General features: G+C 30.5%; 1 protein-coding gene and 1 pseudogene across 1 annotated transcript; one reads left to right on the top strand and one right to left on the bottom strand.

Annotated features, from left to right (window-relative positions):
- Positions 1 to 3,900: 3,900 nt before the first annotated feature.
- LOC108840903 (uncharacterized) lies at positions 3,901 to 5,331 on the bottom strand (annotated as a pseudogene).
- A 1,428-nt stretch (positions 5,332 to 6,759) lies between these two features.
- Positions 6,760 to 10,769, top strand: LOC108840013 (uncharacterized). The gene is given in 8 exon segments (XM_018612825.2): positions 6,760 to 7,218; positions 7,221 to 7,376; positions 7,551 to 7,637; positions 7,720 to 7,929; positions 8,419 to 8,583; positions 8,762 to 8,815; positions 9,390 to 9,536; positions 9,893 to 10,769. Coding segments are annotated over 8 exon segments (1,335 nt in total). The 5' UTR covers positions 6,760 to 7,080; the 3' UTR covers positions 10,271 to 10,769.
- The last annotated feature ends 7,369 nt before the right edge of the window (positions 10,770 to 18,138 follow it).

Here is an 18,138-nt window from a genome sequence, read left to right as displayed (position 1 = left end):
TAATATAGCGAAAATCGATGGTTAGAGAGAGAGAGAGAGAGAGAGAGAGAGAGAGAGAAGAGAGAGAGAGAGAGAGAGAGAGAGAGAGAGAGAGAGAGAGAGAGAGAGAGAGAGAGAGAGAGAAGAGAGAGAGAGAGAGAGAGAAAACTGTTTTGTTTTTGTATACTCTGTTTCAGTGTTCAAAAAAGAGTAAAATATAAAAGAGATTTGTGCACAATATAGGAATCTTTGGACATTTACGTTTCTTCACAACATACATCTCACAATATAAAGTTTCTTCTAAATGTACCTACTGAAGTTTATTGTTTCCAGAGGCTACCATTTTTAGTACACAATAAAAATTTGTGTATTTCTGATTGTTTTACCATCTATGTTTATTCATCTCGGTCAGGTTTGTTTGTGTGTCGATGTGACCTATGATTAGTGTCGCAGCCGCATGTCACATATTATTGTTGGTTTTGTTTTCGTGTGACTGTCATGTTTTACGCAAATTGCAATTTTTTTCAATTATTACGCTATTACAAATTATCACAATATTACGGACGATTCTACGGCATGCAATTTTATCTGACTTATCAGGATTCACGTCTATATAACTACATCATCTTAGCCGTTCTATCGGATACACGCTTGAAGGTACTCCTTACATCATATTGTAGATTTCTTATAAGTCTTCTCTCCATTAATTCGCATAATTCCGGGTATAAGTTGAACCATATTATTGTTAATATCCGCTAAACATTATTTGATAAGTGATTTGCCACATATCATCTCTACAATCAATTTCACTAAAAATATGATATGTCATACTATAATTGATGACATGGCTATAGCTAATTATAAAATACGACATGAAAAATTACATTTAATGTTGATATATATTTTGGTAAAATTTATAGAATATGGTAATAACTCATATATTACATTTAATATTGATTTATATTTTTGATACACTTTTTAGAATATGATAATAACTCATAAATCATCAATAAAATAAAAATAATCAAATATGACATTCTAAATTTCGAAATATTATTCAATTTTATTTTTGATAATTATACAATTTTTATTACTATAGTTTTCAAAACTTTCTACATTTTCTATAAAAAGATATAAATCTTTCGTAATATTAATATCATTAGTTTTTTTAGATATATACAAAATTGAAAATATTATTTAGTTTTAATTTTTGATAACTATACAAATTTTATATGATTTTTTTAGTAATTTATATAATCTTATTTAATATATTTAACCAAAAGAAATGGATAAAAATATTTCTAAGATTATAATTTTAAATATATACATTTATATTCTTAAATATAATTTAAAATAAATATTTATATCAAGACATATTCGTTAGCATCTTGCATCCAAGAGGTTACAAAACGTGTGGAGTTATTGAAACAGGAACTTGCGATATCCGATACCTTAAGCACTACAAGATACCATGCTAAAGTTCAGGTCTTTACGGCCTACTTTTAGGTCAGGAAACTCTTACGGCTGATTAATTAGACCAATGTATAATTTATGTCTTCGGGAAATTCTGTACCTCTTTTATCTCAATATTCTTTCAACTACGCAGTGATTCCATAAAAGTGTCCTTTGTAGGCCTGGGCATTCGGGGTCCCAATCGAGTTTCGGTTTTATTCAATCGGGTTTCGGTTTTTCGGGTTTATAAAAATCAGTCACATTCGGATTATTTGAAAGTTCGGTTCGGGACCGGTTCGGGTTCTTGCGGGTTCGGATCGGAGTTAGTAAATCTTCAAAGAACCGGTACAACCCAATATATTTTCGGGTTCAGATCCCAATCGGTTCTTCGGTTTAAAAATATCTGATTTGTACCTACTTTGTAACTAAAACATAAGTAAAATTGGTTTGTTTTGGTTTCAAATACCTAATTTGTATCTTTTTGTAACCAAAAGATAAGTAAAATCAATTTAAAAATAAGAAAGGAACATCAACCATGATCATTCAAAATCAAACAAAAGGGAAATATATTTATTGATAAAAAGAAAACCGAATAAATGAAATCATAAAACGAAAACTACGACCTCATGAAATGAGAAACATTGTTTAATGAAAACAAAATCTAAATCTAAGTATTTCAAAATACAACACCCACCTTTAACCATCAACCTTCATATAATTGAATCACCAACCTTTATATAATAGACAAGTATTTTAGATGTTCAATATATCTTAATGTATTTTGAATACATATTATAAATTGAAATCATGTTTGTTATAAGATCTTTTGGGGGTTTTGAATGTTTCGGGTTCTATCGGATATCCATTTAGATTCAGGTTTGGTTCGGATAATATCCATAACCCGAAATACCAAAAAACAAGATCCATTCAGTATTTATGTCGGGTTCAGACCGGTTCGGATTCATTTTTATCGGATCGAATTCGGTTCGGATTTTCAGATTCGGTTTATTCGCCTAGCCCTAGTCCTTTGATTGGACCATCACATACGCTATACATAAAAAAAAATTATAACGTTTAGTATTGCTATCTTAAGGGATTTTGTATGATTTAAGGAAAACTAATGCATTAATCTCTCCACCATTAAAAAAAAAAAATCTCTCCACCATTCTCGGTAGAAATGTCGACTTTAACATGTACAGCATTCTATAAAACCAAGACAGTGAAAAAACATATAAATAGTTTAAACTGCTACAAAGATACTGATGGAGTGCTGAACCGGACCGGAATACATAATCGCAAGTAGGTGACGTGAAGATGAAGTTTAGTTTAGTTTATTTCTATTTTATTGTTATTTGTTTTAAGTCCTTGTTCTAGTTGTTAATAAGGGAGACTAACACCATCTCCAATATATTTCCTTATTTTTTCTTCTATAATAGAGGAATTCTATAATAGATATGTGTTCTTCTCCAATGTATTTCTCTATTTCTTCCTCTAAAAATGAATATTCTTAAAAGATTTTTTTATTATCTTACAACTAAGGCTTTTTATTTATAAATGTTGAAAATTCACTCAATCATGTAATCTTTTTAATTTTCATAAAATTGCAATATTATTTAAACTAAATTTTTATTACAAAAAGCTATCATATATAATAAAATAAAATAAAGTAGACATTACCTAACCATAAAACTATATTTTCACATAAATAATTTGTTAATGCATTTCAAAGTGAGAAATAAATATTGATTAATATTTATGTTGAACTTAAAGATTTTTATTAATATGTTAAAAATATGTAAAACTTTTAATAGTTAAATTTTAATTTTAGTTTCAGTTAAATAAAACGTTAAATTTCATTTGTTATTTTTTTTTTCAATTTTGAATAAATTAATAGTATTTTTATTTATGATTATTTATAATTGTAAAAGTTTAAAAATTATTATGTAAACTAAAACTGTGTTATTATATGTAAAAAAGAATTATATTTATCTATAAATATGTATTTTAGTTATAATCATAAAAAGTTAAAGGATTATTTTACAAATAAAAAAATATGCCTCTATTATAGAGGAATGCTATTTTTTCTCCTAAATATAGAGGTGAAAATAGCAAATCTCTATTTTAGGAGAAAAAATAGAGATGGATTAGAGTAGATTTAACTCTATTATAGAGTATAGAGGCAAATATAACATAGGGTTGGAGATACTCTAAGTCATCTTATAGTTTAGGAACCTTAGACCATCGCCAATGTATTTTGCTATTTTCACCTCTAAAATAGGGGAACTCTATAATAGAGGTGAGATATGCTCCAATGTATTACCCTAAAATAGCAATCTCTAAAATATAGAGTAAAAAATAGAGGAATGCTATTTCTTCCTCTATAAAAAATAGAGATCTCTATTATAGAGGAAGAAATAGAGGTGGGTTGGAGCAATTTCACCTCTAAATGCTATTATAGAGGTGAAAATAGCAATGGGTTGGAGATGCTCTTAACTCCCACGTTTCCCACTTCCAGTATTGTAGGAATCAATGATTCCAACCTCTGTTTCGTTTCTTTATAAATCAATGAAAAAGCCAAAAAGAGGCAATATCAATTGCCCAAAAAAGTATCTGTGTTTTTATTTTCAGTTTTAAAGCTTTGATCAAGTTCATTGCTATCAGATACTTGCCAACTAACATTGAAATTGGATAGTGTTACACCAATCTAGAAGTCTTTCTTGTCACAATGAGCCATCGGTCGTTCCGTGATCTCAACCAACATCGCAAACAATGTCTCCTGCAACACCAACAAATCATAATAATCATTAACCAAAGGGTCTCTCTTTTATTTTTGAACTATACAATGTCTCCCGGCCAATTGTCGGTCCCACGTCCCTGGCGATTCCGAAATGTTAATTTTTTATTGGTTGGGACTCGAACCCTGGTGGCTTCACCGTATTGGGTTTTTACCCTGAAGTTAATCACCGCCGGGCAACAAGCAAGCCCTGGTTGTGTCTCTCATTTATTGAAGAAAAAAGGATAGAGAGACTTACTTGAAGAGAGTAGCACAAGTCAGCCGGTGTGCACTCGTTGTTCTTGAGCTTCTCCTCTGCAGTAGTTTCGATATAACTCAAGATCCCACTGAACGATACATCCATACCTTTAACAGCATACGGGAGATCAATAAACTTCTCTCCTTGCTTCGCAAGCTATCAAACAAAAAAGAGTTAACAACAAACATGAGACAGATTCTTGAAAACTTTTTCTTTACCTGCTCGATGTTATACCCAGGACTGGGATCATTAGACAGATTCAAGACTCAGCAAACCGGTCCAAGCAATTACCAACAGCGATATCAATAGTCTCCCCAAAGATCCTATACCTCCCTTCACTATAAGCAATCACCTGAGTGTTCCCACCGCTCACATACAAAACAACGGGATCATCAGCACCAGTAACAACCCTCCCCATCTCAATGTGAGCAACACAGTGATTCACACCGACGATAGGCTTCTTCCAAAGAAGGGACAGCACCCTGACGACAACGGCAGAGACTTGCAAGGGAGCTCCCATCCCGGGGCCTTTGGTGTAGCAGATGCAGTCGATATCTTCCGGGTGTGATTTTGGAGGTTTGGAGAGCTGAGTTGAGTAAGGGGAGGACGTGGTGGAGGTGGTGATGGGCTGTCTCTCTAGGGAGGAAACCGTGACCTGGTGGGGTTATGTACGTGTGGCGTGGGTTGGCTAAGATTGTGCCGTCTAGTGTTACGATTCCGACGCCGATCTTGTTGGCTGAACCTTCGAAACCTATAGCTATCTTTCTCTTCATCTCTCTCTCTCTGTTTACAGAACAACAAAAACAGAGTTCTTCCCGAGTTACGGCGGCTAGGGTTGCTCTGTGCTGCTTCTTATTTTCAGGAAGGTGATGAGGACATGATGGTAATTTATCGTTTAACTAGTAAAAATTTAAAAATGAAAAAGCAGTCGCAGCACAGCAGATTCTAACTTGGTTTGTATGAAGCCTCCTAGCTACGATTCTACCTGGGTCGTTACACATGCATTACGTAAAACGCATATAATCAGTTTATATATGTAAGATACTGACATATTCGAATCAACCGTTTGATACAAATAATTAGCCTTGTGAAATTTAGTTAAATTGCTACACATATAAATACTTTTAAAATAATAAACAAATAATATTTTCAAAACAAAAATGGATAAGTTCGATATTCGTCATATATTTACTCCAGTGAACAATGGATGCTATTATGATTGAGTTGAGTTTGGCAAAATAGTAGCCACGCTCACATTTCTTATTTGTTTGGATGTTTGATTCTTACTCATAAAGCTTTTAACTCAAAAGAGTAAATGATATATAGATCTTCCCAATACATTATTGTAAAAGATTCGAAAGAGACAAAATTTATAAGCGACAGGAATTTTTGAATTTTTACAAATTGGCAGAGTGATTACCTGTTACTTGATTATAAATGGGTTAACAGAAGGATCATTAATGTATGTGTGTCCCTACGAGGACTGAACCCAACTTAATTTCCCACCTATTGACCCCCTTTCATTATACAGTTTATAACGACCCACTTATAATTATTATCTTAAAATAAGTATATTAAATTCGTATAAAGTTGCAATATAATGTCGCTGGAATCTTATAATATTGGTCAATATTCATACGATTCAAGTTAGCATGTTTTTTCAAAAAAAAAAAAGAAGAAAAAAGTAAGCACGCTTTGGTTAAATCACTCCCTCAATTTTAAGAGACAATATGATTGTGTTTCAAAGAATAGACACTATCGAGGCTCGACAATTAAATTTCACAACTTGTACTATGCAGCTATGCTATAATAATGTTTTGTGTCAATAACTCGCTTTGTTTTCCGCAAATTCGTAGATTTTTGTGTTGTATATTCTTCTTCCAGCTTGGAGAGAAGATTAAATTATAAGCATAGTTTAGTCTCTGAATAAAGAGATGTATGGTAAACTCCACAACTTCTTAAATACAGAAGATAAGTCACCATGTAATATATGTTTGCTTTGAGGATTAATAAGATAACAGATTAACAGTTCACTATTCCACAAGTAACAATGTGGAATTAAAAAATGTTAGCACCTTCATATTTTCTTAACTGCAACATGCATGGAATATAACTGTTAATATAGCATTCTACATAAACTGTGAAAAATGAAAAAAAAAAACATAAAGGAAGTGGAAAGAGAGGGTAACACCAGAAAGCAATAAAGTTTAAAGAAACTCAAATTCAAAGGTACTCAATATTCATCTGAACTCTGGTCCCTTTCTTCAAACCAAAGAATGTTCACACCAATTCCCTATATATCATTACTCTTCTCACATATATATGAAGTTTACTTCTCCTTTTCTCTCTTCTTTTATCCATTTACTTCTTACAAATCTGCAAAACTTTGATACATGAATCTTCTGATTTCATCATAAACCCTGTATTTATATTACCTTATACCCACATGCCCAAAACTTCCACAACACTCAACCCTAATAAATTCTCTTGATCCATTCATTATTGCTTCTGATCACATCTGGGTTTGCTTAGAGAAAGTGATTATGTGTTTAATGTGTTTGTTGGGAGATGTGTCAGAAACATCAAGAAGACGAACAGCAACAAGAAACCGTATTAAATGTTAAGTCTTTTGAATCACTCAAGAAGAAGAAAACAACATCACATCAGATGTTTTCATTATCATCATAGTCCACACCAGGTTTCATTCAAGTCCGTTACCATGGTCTCTTCTAGGTTCCTCAGACTGATTCTGTTACTCTCTCTCTCGTCTCTTCTTCCTTCTCCTACACCGCTTCTCCCTCCAATTCTACTGCCTCAGATCAAACTCTCCGGCCTCAAGAAGAGATACAGAAGCTGAAACTGATTAGAAAAGAGCTCCTCAAGATCAACAAGCCCGCCCTTAAAACCATTCAGGTAATATTTCTATCTCCCGCAACGTTATCAATTTGATCAATCTATTTATTTATACCTCTTTTTTTAATTCATTATCAACATGCAAGCATTTTACTCTGTTTTTTGCTCTGTTCCTACTCTGCTTATACTCTGTTTCTTACTCTGTTTATTCTATCAATGTTGTGTTTCTTGCAGAGCTTAGATGAAGATACAATAGATTGTGTTCCCACTCACAAACAACCAGCTTTTGATCATCCTCTCTTACATGGACAGAGACCAATGGTACATTACTTTTCATCTTCTTCTCCACTTTCATTTAAAACCACAAGTCAAATATCAAAGAACTCAATCTTTCCTACATTAGGATCCGCCTGAGATGCCCAAAGGACATAGCAAAGATGATGAGTCGCATGAGGATTCTCAGCTGTGGAGTTTATCAGGCGAGTCATGTCCAAAAGGTACGATTCCGATAAGAAGAACAACAGAACAAGACATGTTACGAGCAAGTTCTGTCCGGAGATTTGGTAGGAAAATCAGGCGCATGAGGAGAGATTCCACAAGTAACGGACACGAAGTAAGTTACTATAATTATCCAAAAAAAGTCAGAGTTTTTTTTTTTTTTTTTTTTTTTTTAAAGTCAGAGTTTTCTGTTACCTTTAAAAGAATGATACCAAAACTCAGCTTTTTCGTTAATTCTTTGCACGACCATCACACACTTTCTTGTATTCCAAAGTCCCAAAAGAGAAGCATGACATTACAAAAGTTTATTCTCTGTTCACATCGTAAAAAGATTATTCTCTGTTCCATTCTCTCTTTTTCAGTGTTTTCAAAATTCAGTAAAATAAATTAAATTTTTACCAGTTTGATATTTTTTTGATTCAAAATATTTAATTTTAGACTTTAATTAATGTATTTTAATTTAAACTAAAAATTAAATTCAAACATAAAAATACGAGTACTATTACTGAAAAGAAAAAAATATATTGAAATATTTGAAATTAAATTAATATATAAAAATATTTAAATACAAAACAATATTTTTATAAAGTTGATTTTTGTGTAGCATGCGGTGGGATATGTATCCGGGAGACAATATTACGGAGCAAAAGCGAGTATAAACGTCTGGTCACCACGTGTCACTAGCCAATTCGAGTTCAGTCTCTCTCAGATTTGGGTTATAGCCGGTTCGTTTACTCACGATCTTAATACCATTGAAGCCGGTTGGCAAGTACGTTTCAATTTTTCCTTTTGTCTATTTTATAGAAAACTAGTATATTTAATAAAATTATAATGCTCCTAAGTCCTAACAGTGAGATTCATTTATTTATCCATTCAGATTTTTTTTTGTCAAGTAGATTAGTATTTTTCTAGACTAATAAGAAGTCCATTTGATTACGTTGCACCAGATTAGCCCGGAGCTTTACGGAGATACTTACCCAAGATTCTTCACCTATTGGACGGTACATGTTTACTTCATCACTTAGTGTTATTTTAAAGTAAATCGTTTGCTTGAATTATAACATTTTACTAAGAGAAATTGCCAAAAATACCATTTTCATAGTACCACTTTTCATGTTTACACTAACCACTTTTACCACTACTTTTAATGAAGGGTTTAGATTTGAACGTTTAGGATTTAGGGTTTAGATTTTATGTTTTAGGGTTTAGATTTGATGTTTTAGGGTTTAGGGTATAAAGTTTAGGGTTTAGAGTTGAGGATTTAGGGTTTATAGTTGAGGTTTCAAGGTTTAGGGTTTAGGATATTGAATTTAGGGTATATAGTTTAGGGTTTAGGGTTTAGAGTTGAAGATTTAGGGTTTAGGGTTTAGAATTGGGGGTTTAGGATTTAGAATTTTGGATTAAAATTTTGAAAAGCATATAAAAACAAAGATATAAGAGTCTTTAACATTTTAATAAATAAGGTATTTTTGAAAATGTGTACTTAGTGGTGGTAAAGATGAATAATGGTACTTTCAAAGTGGTATTTTTGAAAATTCCCATTTTACTAATTATGGTAACGATAGTGATTTTCAGTCTGATGCATACCGAACAACCGGTTGCTACAATTTGTTGTGTTCCGGTTTTGTCCAAACCAACCGTCGAATCGCTATCGGAGCTGCGATTTCTCCTAGATCTTCTTATAAAGGTGGACAATTCGACATAAGCTTATTGATCTGGAAGGTAATTCTCTTCAATCCTTCATATCCATTAGTACCAAATTACCTTATACCATGGCTATGTTGGTAAGTTGCACTATAGCATAATGATATATCATCATGACTATGAAAGTTTTTGATAAACTCGAATTTCTCTGGAATATACAATTCTACGTATATGATTTTTTTTTTTGTATTATGTAATTTGGAAACGTTACCAATTGAACCTAACAGTTAAGAAAGAATTCAAAGCACATGGTTCACATCAATGTTTCCTGCGTCAACCCAGCTCACTGAACGTGACATTTATAAGATGTGTCTCCACAAAGTATTCAATACTTTATATTGTCATAATAATAATACTAAGTTCGTACTATTTAGGATCCGAAGCACGGTCATTGGTGGCTACAATTCGGGTCGGGTGCACTAGTCGGGTACTGGCCGGCGAATCTATTCACGCATCTAAGGCAACATGGGAGCATGGTCCAGTTCGGAGGCGAGATTGTGAACACCCGCCCTGGTGGTTCACACACTTCGACACAAATGGGCAGTGGCCATTTCGCCGGTGAAGGTTTTGGTAAAGCATCTTATTTCCGGAATCTCCAAATGGTTGATTGGGACAATACTCTTATTCCCGTTTCGAATCTAAAGATTCTTGCTGATCATCCCAATTGTTATGATATAAGAGGTGGGACGAATCGTGTGTGGGGTAACTATTTTTATTACGGAGGTCCAGGAAAAAACCGCAGATGTCCATGAAGGATCAAAAACGTTCTATTATTATTAACTTTGCATGCAGTGCTTTAATGCATTTTGGGATTAGAGGATTAGGAACTTAAAAGTATCTTTGCGGCTAGATGATTTTGCAAATATCATGTGGATGAGCTGTTTGACTGTTTCTTTGGTAAAATAAGGTTTGGTAGTTTTATACTCCCTCCGTTTCATAATAAGTGTCGTTGTAGAGATTTTTTTTCGTTGCAAAATAAGTGTCGTTTTCGAATTTCAATGCAGAATTTATTAATTTTATTCTGTATTTTATTTTTCTATTGATCGAGATACATGGGTAATGATGTTTTTGTATGGAAAATATGCAAAATTTAATGATTTCTTAATCCGTGTGCACAACTCTAAAATGACACTTATTCAAAAACAGAGGGAGTACATTTTTCCCTTCGATTTTTTTTTGTGTATTAATCATTATTAATGGGGAATGTGGTTTCAACGTTTATGCTTATTATTGTTACCAATGTGTAAACGTAGATTATTCAAAAGGATATTTAATGTTGATTGGTAATGTCGTACTCGTAACTAATTTAGGGTTCTTCTCAAAAATTTTAAAATATGTAAAATGGTCAGAAAGATTTGTCACTGGTGGACCAGAAGACAAGTTCTGTGGAAATAGAACAGATACTGAAATAATAATTGGGAATGGTTATAAATGTTAGTTCTGACGATTAGATTCAAACATTCATGTCGCATAACTGTGAACTGTCTATTTTTATTGAATACCCCAGAAATATGAAGTAATCCCTCTGTTTCATTTTATATGTCGTTCAGTTCGACACACAGATTAATAAAACATTTAAGTTTGTACTCTCTCTGTTTCTAAATAAGTGTCGTTTTAGAGTTGTGCACACGGATTAAGAAATCATTAAATTTTACATATTTTCCATACAAAAACATCATTACCCAATAATCTCAACCAATAGAAAAATAAAATACATAATAAAATTAATAAATTCTGCATTAAAACACTAAAACGACACTTATTTTGCAACGAAAAATTTTTCTACAACGACACTTATTGAGAAACGGAGGAAGTATATTTACTAGATAAAAACATCATTACCAATACACCTAACCAGATTTCAACCAATAGAAAAATAGCTTAGAATAAAAAGCCAATAAATTTTGCATTGAAATCATAAAACGATATTTATTTTGAAACAAAAATTTTGCTCTAAAACGACATCTAATTCAAAACGGAGGGAGTATTAAGCAAGGTTGAAATTATTAGAGGTGGAGATATGTGTGTACATGGGACCATAAATAAAAATGCGGATTTTAATAGTTTTCATTAACCGCCCAATGTGCCTTCTTTTATTACTTAAGCTACAACACATTTTTCTTTTTGAACGAAACTACACATTTTTCAAATGTTATGATATTTATGATCCAGTGTATTTTTAAAAATTAATAACCAATCTAGTGTTTTAAGCAATTTCTCATGTATCAAATCTATAAAAAGGGAAAGAATGAGCCTTTGAGTGGCGGTTGTAACTCATGCGCGTCTCCCTCTTTTCTCTTAACTACAAAGTTTCGTTTTCTTTTCGGCGTCTTTGCCGGTGGTCATTGGGTTCTCCTCCCTCTCAAATATCTCGCGTCATGATGGTTAGTGACTTCCAGCGTTTTTCGGTAATGCTTTTCCTTTTTCTCTCTACAATCGATTGGGTCGATTGGATTCATGGCGAGAAGGACGTGAACTTCAAGCTCTGGTGACTCGTTGAAAGTAGGTGGTCTTGCTCCGTTAGAGGGCGACAAGACAGACCAGAAATTGCTTGTCAGTCATCAGGTCTAAGGTTTTCTTTCTCGATTGAAGATATCGAATCTTTATAACGGCGGATCTCTCGGGTGACATGGCAGGTTCTCCAAGATGTTATATCCGGTATCAAACTGTTTCTTCATCACGTTTAGGAGTAAAGAAGCAAGCAGATCTCGAATTTATGGGAAATAAAATTGTTTTTAGATAGTGGTGGCTAGAGTTTTGGAATAGTTTTTTTTCCTTGAAGCCGATGAATTGGGGTCGTGGGATGCCTCTGCAGGTGGCTCCTTCAACATAATTGGTGGTGAATCTTGAGCGGGCATGGACACCCCAGCTTGGCAACGTCACTGAAGGTGGATTTTCGAGCCCCGGTGTTCACCCGAAGAGAAGGCTTATTTCATGTCTACTTTCCCTCAACCTCATCTATTTTCTACTTAAATTTGGATTTTCATTATTGTTTTTCTAATCTGTAATCTAGATCTCGCTGTTTTTCTGGTAACACCACGTTAGAAAAATTACTGTTTCAATAATTTTTTTTTAGAAAAAATTAAATAATATATTTTATTTTTGAAAAATCTATAAAAGTGCTTGTGCCATTTCACTTAGCAATTTTTCAATCCATGCCACAATGTTTGTATTGTATATCACAGTATTTTCTTTCAAAATAAAGGTACCAATACATGTCAAAATAATTTACCAAACAAAATACTTCAGTTTTGAGGGAATTTGAAGTTTCATAAGAAAGCATGTGAAATTATTATATATATATCTTGTCTCATATATTAGGCAGTTACAACAAAAGGAAATATTCTTGAGTATGATATCCAGACTTAAACCATATTTTTTAATTGTGAGGGATTAGAGAGTAAGAATACTATTGTGTTATATTATTGTGTTGTTCTTTGATTGATTACCTGAAGTTGTATATAGTCATGATGTCATGTTATGTTTTTTGAGTTTCCAACTTAAACTCAAATGATGATAAACGGATTGACCAAAGTTCATTATATATTAGTGCTGGTATTTCTGAACTTTTGAGGTGGGATATTTGATAGTTAGATGAAACTCTGATACCGTGCTAAAAGTAAATTGATTAATATTTTTCTATGATATTAAAACAAAATACATTGAGACTGAATGGTTCCAAATATTCAGCTAAGCTTCGGTCTATACGTCCAACTTACTAACCAAATTACATGCAACGGGAACACGTTCCTCAAAGAGTTTTGTATTCTGCAATTATATATGAGATTCCATGATCTAATACCAAAGAGATAAAAAAAACATTAATGGCAACTACAGAAACATCAAGATCGAGCCACACGAGCTCCCAGTAACAACAGCTGATTCAAGCGGCAACGCATCAACCGCAAAGATAAAATACATTTTCAAATTATTGTCATATTTGACACATATTGTTTTAGTCTCTTAAGATGTTAGCACAATATGGATAATTAACAATAAGAAATAATCTTAGCTTCAACGATTTGAAGTTTTAAACTGATATATATATATATTATATATATATATATATATATATAAAATAACTTAAAAAAATTATAATATCAAAATCATATTAGTTTTTTTTGACAACCAAAATCATATTAATTTAACTTTATTTTTCTTTTTATTTTTCTAATAAGCTATTTAACAAGTGTAACAAAAACAATATTTTATGTGTTGTGTTGTATTATTTTATTAATAAAATTAAAATATTATACAGAAGGTTTATAATAATTAGTAATAAAATAAAATTTATAATTTTATATTTTTCTGTTTAGCCTCAGGCCCCCAATTACCTTCGTTCGGCAGTGGAGCAGGAGGATTCAGTGAGACAAGACTTAACTCAGCCACATATGTGAAAGCTTGGCTCATCCTGAAGACAGTTTTTTTTTTGTAGAAACAGAGTTTATAAATCAAGCTAGCAGATAAGAACGAACCCAAAAACACACAATTTTTGATCCACCTGTTTGACGCTGTCAAAACTCAAAATATAAATCATTTTTACGGACCTAACCTGATTAGGGCCTGGGCCATCGTTCAAATATTCTATAACGGTTATTTTTTGGATTCGTTGGTTCAATAAATTCACATGTTTCGTGCAAGTGGAGGAGCCTCTTCTTCAATCCTCTCGACTATCAAAAGTTACCGTTATACAAGTATCAAAAGAAAAGAAAAAAAAAAAAAAAAAAGAAAAAAAAAAAAGAAAAAAAAAACGCTCTTCTTCTTCCTCCTCTCCTATAATACTCGTATCTAACTAATTGATTTTGCCGCTCATGGAATTAAATTCGATTCCCGATGTTCCTTTTGTTGATATTAACAAGCCTTTGTTCGTGTTAACAGTTAAAAGCTATAGCGAACATGAACATATGACTTTCCCTGACGACAAAGCTCTTATTCATCGCAAAAAAGTAGTTAAAGCTTTTTTCTCTCTCTCTCTCTTCAAAATCATCATATGTTTGCTGTTGATAGTTGCTTTGAAACAAAGCTTTGTTTTGTCTTCTTATTTGATTACTTTCTCTTCTCAGAGTCTGTTACTTGTGTGAAAAGCAAAGGCTCATCTATATTTGGGTTAGTTCAAACACCTCTTTTAAATGCTCCTAAGAGAGTTCTCATTATTCTTTCTTTCGGATATTTCTTCGGCCCCATCTATGGTAAAAGATAGGCAATTCCTCTCATGCCCCTATATCTCATTCCTCAATTTCTATTAGACAGTTTTCTTCTTTTAATTTTATATGTCTAACGAAAAATCATAAAATTAAATCGGAAACGTGAATATTTTTTATTGATTTATAGAATTTGATAAAATATTTCAAAAATAAAAAAACTGCTTTTCATATTTTCACGAAAATCATTAAAATAGGGTTAAAAACGTTTTTAAATATTTTTTTTCAAATTTGAAAGGTATAGAAGTTAAATACTTGCACATGGGTTCACTAATCCATGGGGAGGGGGGGAGGGGGTTAGGGTTTAGTTTGAAGAGGGGGGGAAGATTTGATTAGGGATTTAGTATTTTGATCAAAAATAGAATTATAAAAAAGTGGTATAGAAGATTAAGGGAGACCATAGGAGATTGTGTGTAGAAAAATAGGGGTACAGGAAAAGTTGACTCGGTAAAAGAACTAGTCTACATCGGTTTTGCCTTGATCCAACAAGGGCCCTTTATATAGGTGGACCCTGTGCATATGTACTCCTTGCACTTGTGTAGAGCCGGCACTGCCAAGAAGCTTTTCTCAATTATTCAAATTGAAATGTAGCTTTTGTAGATTATCAAATTGACGGCAACCAGTTCACGATCAAATCTATTTGTAGATTTATAATCTTAATTCAAATATAAAGTTTTGCAAACCTTAAAATAAAGTTTTTAGATGCTCTTAAGCTACAACACATTTTTCAAATGAAGAATCCTTTCTAAATTCCTCAAATTTTTTTCATTTCCTATGCTCTATTTCAAAAGATGATCAAGACTTTGCACTTAAATTTAACTAGATCTTGACCCGTGCGACCGCACGGGTATTAATTTTCATTTTTAATTTTTATTTATTTATACAAAATAATATATTTATAATATTTGATCATTTTATATTGACTAAGTTAGAGGTGGATATTGGGTATCCACTCGAATTCGGTTTAAATCTATTCGGGTTTGAGATTTTCGAGTTTAAAGATTCTAGCTTTATTCATGTATTTATAAATTTTGGTTCCAGTTTGATTCGGATTTTTGCGGGTTTGATAACCCGTTTAAACTATTTTTAAATTTTCAAAATTTATATATCTTTAAATATCTCTAAATCTAAAAATAAGAATAATATAACATGTAAATATGAGTAATGTAATTTGAGTAATGTAAGCCAAAGTACCTAAATTAAAAATTAAAAATATGTTTAACTTGAATATTTGGATGAGAATAAATATATATTTTAATTATTTTTGGTGTTTTGATTATTGTTTATCTATTTTAGATGTTTACTTTTGACTATTTTTTATATTTCAAATATTTTAAACAACTTTAAAATAGCTTATATCTTTGATATTAACTCTAAAAATAGTTAACATATTAAGTATATAGATATGATTTAAATACATTCGAATATCCAAAATATTTCGTTCAGATCAGGTTTGGTTATGGTTTTCTAGATACCAAAATGGTAAAAATCCGTTTAGATATTATCTAGTTTCGGTTCAAATTTGATAATATTTTCGTTCAGATTCGTTAAATGAAAAGTTGATATTATAATTTCTATGAATTGTTTGTCCAATAAAAATGTAATTTTTTAATTTGAAATTGATTTAATGGGGAAATTAATGAAGTTTATTTAATTTCAATTTAATTTTGGAAAACACATTAATCTAAGTGAAAAAGACAAAATATTAAAATAGAAAGTATTGTTTAATTGTGTATTTAATTTTGGAAAACACATTAACTAAAGTGAAAAAAGACAAGCATAAAAATAGGAAACTTAATTAATACTACAGTGGCATGAAGTGTAAATAAAAGTGAAAACTAATGGGTATTTTAAATGGGTACTTCTCTTTTAATAAGATAGATAAGTGAATTTAAATAAATACATCATTAATTACTTACCGAAAAATTAACAAATAATAAAATAATTTCCAAATGATTAAAAGTAACAATTAGTCTTAGATTTTGGAAACCTCATTGAATCTGAAACAATTTAGTAAAATAGCATTACATTTTTTCATTTTAGAAAAATGTATGATAATTTCAATGTTATTATATTATTTTGAATAGAACAACAACCAACAATGGTCCAAATCTCAATTCGGGTTGTCTCCATGCGGATATTTTTCAGTTTTATAAATGGATTTGATATTACTATAAATGTTTACTTATATTATTTTCTATTTTAATATTATATATGTGTAACTTCATAATATTATTGTTTATATTTCTTATTCGGTAATGATTTGTTTAATACATTTTATTTTGTTATTAATATTTATTACTTACTAATATAGTTTTGAGTTAGGTATATCAAATAACAATAAAAATAATCAAATAGATAACCTCTTTCAAAATATGTTTTTCTTTATTTATACATTTTGTTATAGTACATTTTTAAAATTTATTTATTTATATTATAGAAAATAAATATGTTTAAGATAATTTATATTTACAAGTTATGTTAAAAATATACTTTTAACATATATTATTTTAGTACATTACGGGATTTATAAATAAAAAATGTTTTGTTCAAATAATATAACCCTATTATTTTAGTAAATTATATATATAGTAGCATATATCATATTATTTTTAGTAAATTTTACTGATATTGGATATCTTTAATCATATTAAGTTTTGTTTTTATTTTTAGTTAAGATTTCAAAATATTATATTGCTTTAATTTTTACAACATATATAGTTTGTTTTTTCTTGGTGCATTACAAAAAGTTATTCCTTATCATCTAAGATTCTATATTTGAAAAATTTGAAATATTATCATTTTGAGTTTTAATATTTATTTTCAAAATCTTATATTTTGTCAAGAAAATTTTTCAAAAATTACACTACTATTTCGAGTTTGGAAGATTACTTGAATTTTGAATTCTTTTTTACTACATTAATAAATTATTTTATAAAAAATATTTGATTTTTGGTAATATTTTCTAAATTTTTCTCAACAGATTTTTTTATAATTAAAATAAAATATAATTAAAATTTGATTTATCATTAATATTTTAAATGAATTACTAAAATTTCATAGTTTCTAATAACATATTTTTAAAAGTATATGAACTAAAGGCTATTATATACTATTATATTTCGAATATAAAATTTTTAAACAATATATTGTTGAGAGTTTCAAAATAAATAAAAAGATAATATATAGTTGTAGATATAAATAAAGTTTAACCTATGTTAATAAATTTTTTTTTGTATAAAATATTATATAGTTTACAAATTTTAACTCATTTTAATGAGATAATTTATTTAAATGAAACCATTTTTAAAATAAAGTTTGTTAATTTACATATTTAATATAATTTGTCATATTTAATTCATATATCATTTCTATTTAGAATTTGTAAAAGAATAGTATAAAATTTTTATTTTATTTTT

This window comes from Raphanus sativus, chromosome 2 (genome assembly GCF_000801105.2).
Source record: "Raphanus sativus cultivar WK10039 chromosome 2, ASM80110v3, whole genome shotgun sequence".
Taxonomy (NCBI): Eukaryota; Viridiplantae; Streptophyta; class Magnoliopsida; order Brassicales; family Brassicaceae; genus Raphanus; species Raphanus sativus.
The sequence above is the reverse complement of the archived record's forward strand: the minus strand, read 5'-3'. Positions and strand labels throughout refer to the sequence as shown.